At 42.8% G+C, this 1,945-nt stretch overlaps 1 protein-coding gene across 1 annotated transcript in view; it reads left to right on the top strand.

Moving 5' to 3' along the window:
* Nucleotides 1–33: 33 nt before the first annotated feature.
* clns1a (chloride channel, nucleotide-sensitive, 1A) overlaps nucleotides 34–1,945 on the top strand; it is a 7,287-nt gene continuing 5,375 nt past the window's right edge. Inside the window, exons 1-3 of the mRNA XM_032510416.1 lie at nucleotides 34–38; nucleotides 275–406; nucleotides 1,283–1,393. Of these exons, the coding sequence (XP_032366307.1) occupies nucleotides 292–406; nucleotides 1,283–1,393 (226 nt within the window). The 5' untranslated portion in view covers nucleotides 34–38; nucleotides 275–291. The remainder of the gene's footprint in view (nucleotides 39–274; nucleotides 407–1,282; nucleotides 1,394–1,945) is intronic.

The raw sequence follows: 1,945 nt of genomic DNA, 5'->3' as shown, positions 1-1,945 counted from the left end.
AACTCACAGGTGAGAGAGACAGGAACACAAACTCACAGGTGAGACTGACAGGAACACATGATCTTCCACGTTGGACACTTTGCGGTTTTCTCTGGCCCGTCTCGTCGCCCCTCACTATCTTCTCCCTCTTCCTTCATTTTGCAAATCCCGTGCATGTACAGTATGTAAGACATTGTTACATGAACCACCGTGTGGCGTAATGATTCGTGTGAAACCAGGAGGAGAGTTGAAGCTGTGAGTTTTTGACTGTGTGTCTCCGTTTATATTCTTGCAGGTGAGAATGAGGCAGATATGGCCGAGAAAGCAGCGGATGACGACAGCAGTAACAGCAGCTGTGATGATGATGATGATGATGATGAAGAAGTGATCACTGAGTTTCGATTCGTGCCCAGCGACAAGGTGGCATGTGAGTGATCACGCTGAGGATGGGGGTCAGACGGTTTCTGGTCCTTAACTTAAATATGTAGTTTTAATATTTGCAGTTTTTACAGCCTTAACCAAGGTCGTATTTTCATGAGTATTTTTTTGGGCATTTTTCAGACTTTTATTTTGACAGGACAGCTGAAGAAATGAAAGGGGGGGGGGGAGGAGGCATGCAGCAAAGGGCCACAAGGAGTAAAAACCTCTAAGTAGGGGCGCCCGCTCTACCAACTGAGCTAACTGGGCGCCCCAGTTTTAACATTTTAACGACCAAGTCACAACTCAAGCTAACCACATATGTGATCAGACGTTTTAAACTGCATTAACCAAATGATTAGGACCCCGGATCTAAGTTAAATAAGATAAACGTTGAAGTTGCTGTTCAGTTCGTTGTAAATGTCCATATTATATCTGAGAAATAAGTCCTGGTTCAACTACAACAACAACAACAAGGCACCAGGCTGAAGAACTTAAATATCAATAATGTCGTGTGTGTTTCTCTTACAACTAACAAGGACGCTTTGGTTTTAAAGACTACAAAACCTAAAAGACATGTTTTAATTTCCTTTTTGAATTGTGCATATTTCACTAATGAATGACAATTGTTACGTGTAAATGTTTTGCAAGTAACTGCAGCTGAATTTGCCCCAAAATAATCACTAGAGCACCAAATGGGGATTAATCCGCCCCTGAAAATAGTCCCCATGGAACACTATTTCCTCCTGTTTCCTCAATACAGACTATAGTGACCAGCTGTTTTAGGAAATGAACAAGAACCTTTTTATTAAGAATGAGTTAGCAAAATCATTTAAATAAATTTCATTCAGCACTGCCCTCTAACGCAGCATCTCGTTACCTGCAGTGGAGTCCATGTTCTCAGCGATGTGCGAGTGCCAGGCGCTGCACCCCGACCCCGAGGACGACGACTCCGACAACGACTTCGAAGGAGAAGAGTACGACGTGGAGGAGGCCGGTGAGGAGAAACACTTAAACACACACACACACACACACACACACACACACACACACACACACACATAGCCTAATGTCACCTGCAAGCAACTGGTAAATGTACTGTATTTATAATAATATAATAATAGCGCTTTTCTAGTCTTAACAACTACTCAAAGCTCTTTTACATCATAAAGGAAACATACACACACATCTACACACCTGCTCATCAGATACACACTCACAGATACACATCTACACACCTGCTTATCAGATACACACTCACAGATACACATCTACACACCTGCTTATCAGATACACACTCACAGATACACATCTACACACCTGCTTATCAGATACACACTCACAGATACACATCTACACACCTGCTCATCAGATACACACATCTACACTCCTGCTCATCAGATACACACTCACACATCTACACACCTGGTCATCAGACACACACATACACACACATCTACACACATACACACATCTACACACCTGCTCATCAGATAGGTTTTTATCAGAGGTTTTCTGTACAGGACTCCTTCAGGGTTCCTTGTTCAGG

The sequence above is a fragment of the Etheostoma spectabile genome, chromosome 3 (genome assembly GCF_008692095.1).
Source record: "Etheostoma spectabile isolate EspeVRDwgs_2016 chromosome 3, UIUC_Espe_1.0, whole genome shotgun sequence".
NCBI lineage: Eukaryota > Metazoa > Chordata > Actinopteri > Perciformes > Percidae > Etheostoma > Etheostoma spectabile.
Note: the sequence above shows the minus strand (reverse complement) of the source record. Positions and strands in the feature narration are given on the sequence as shown.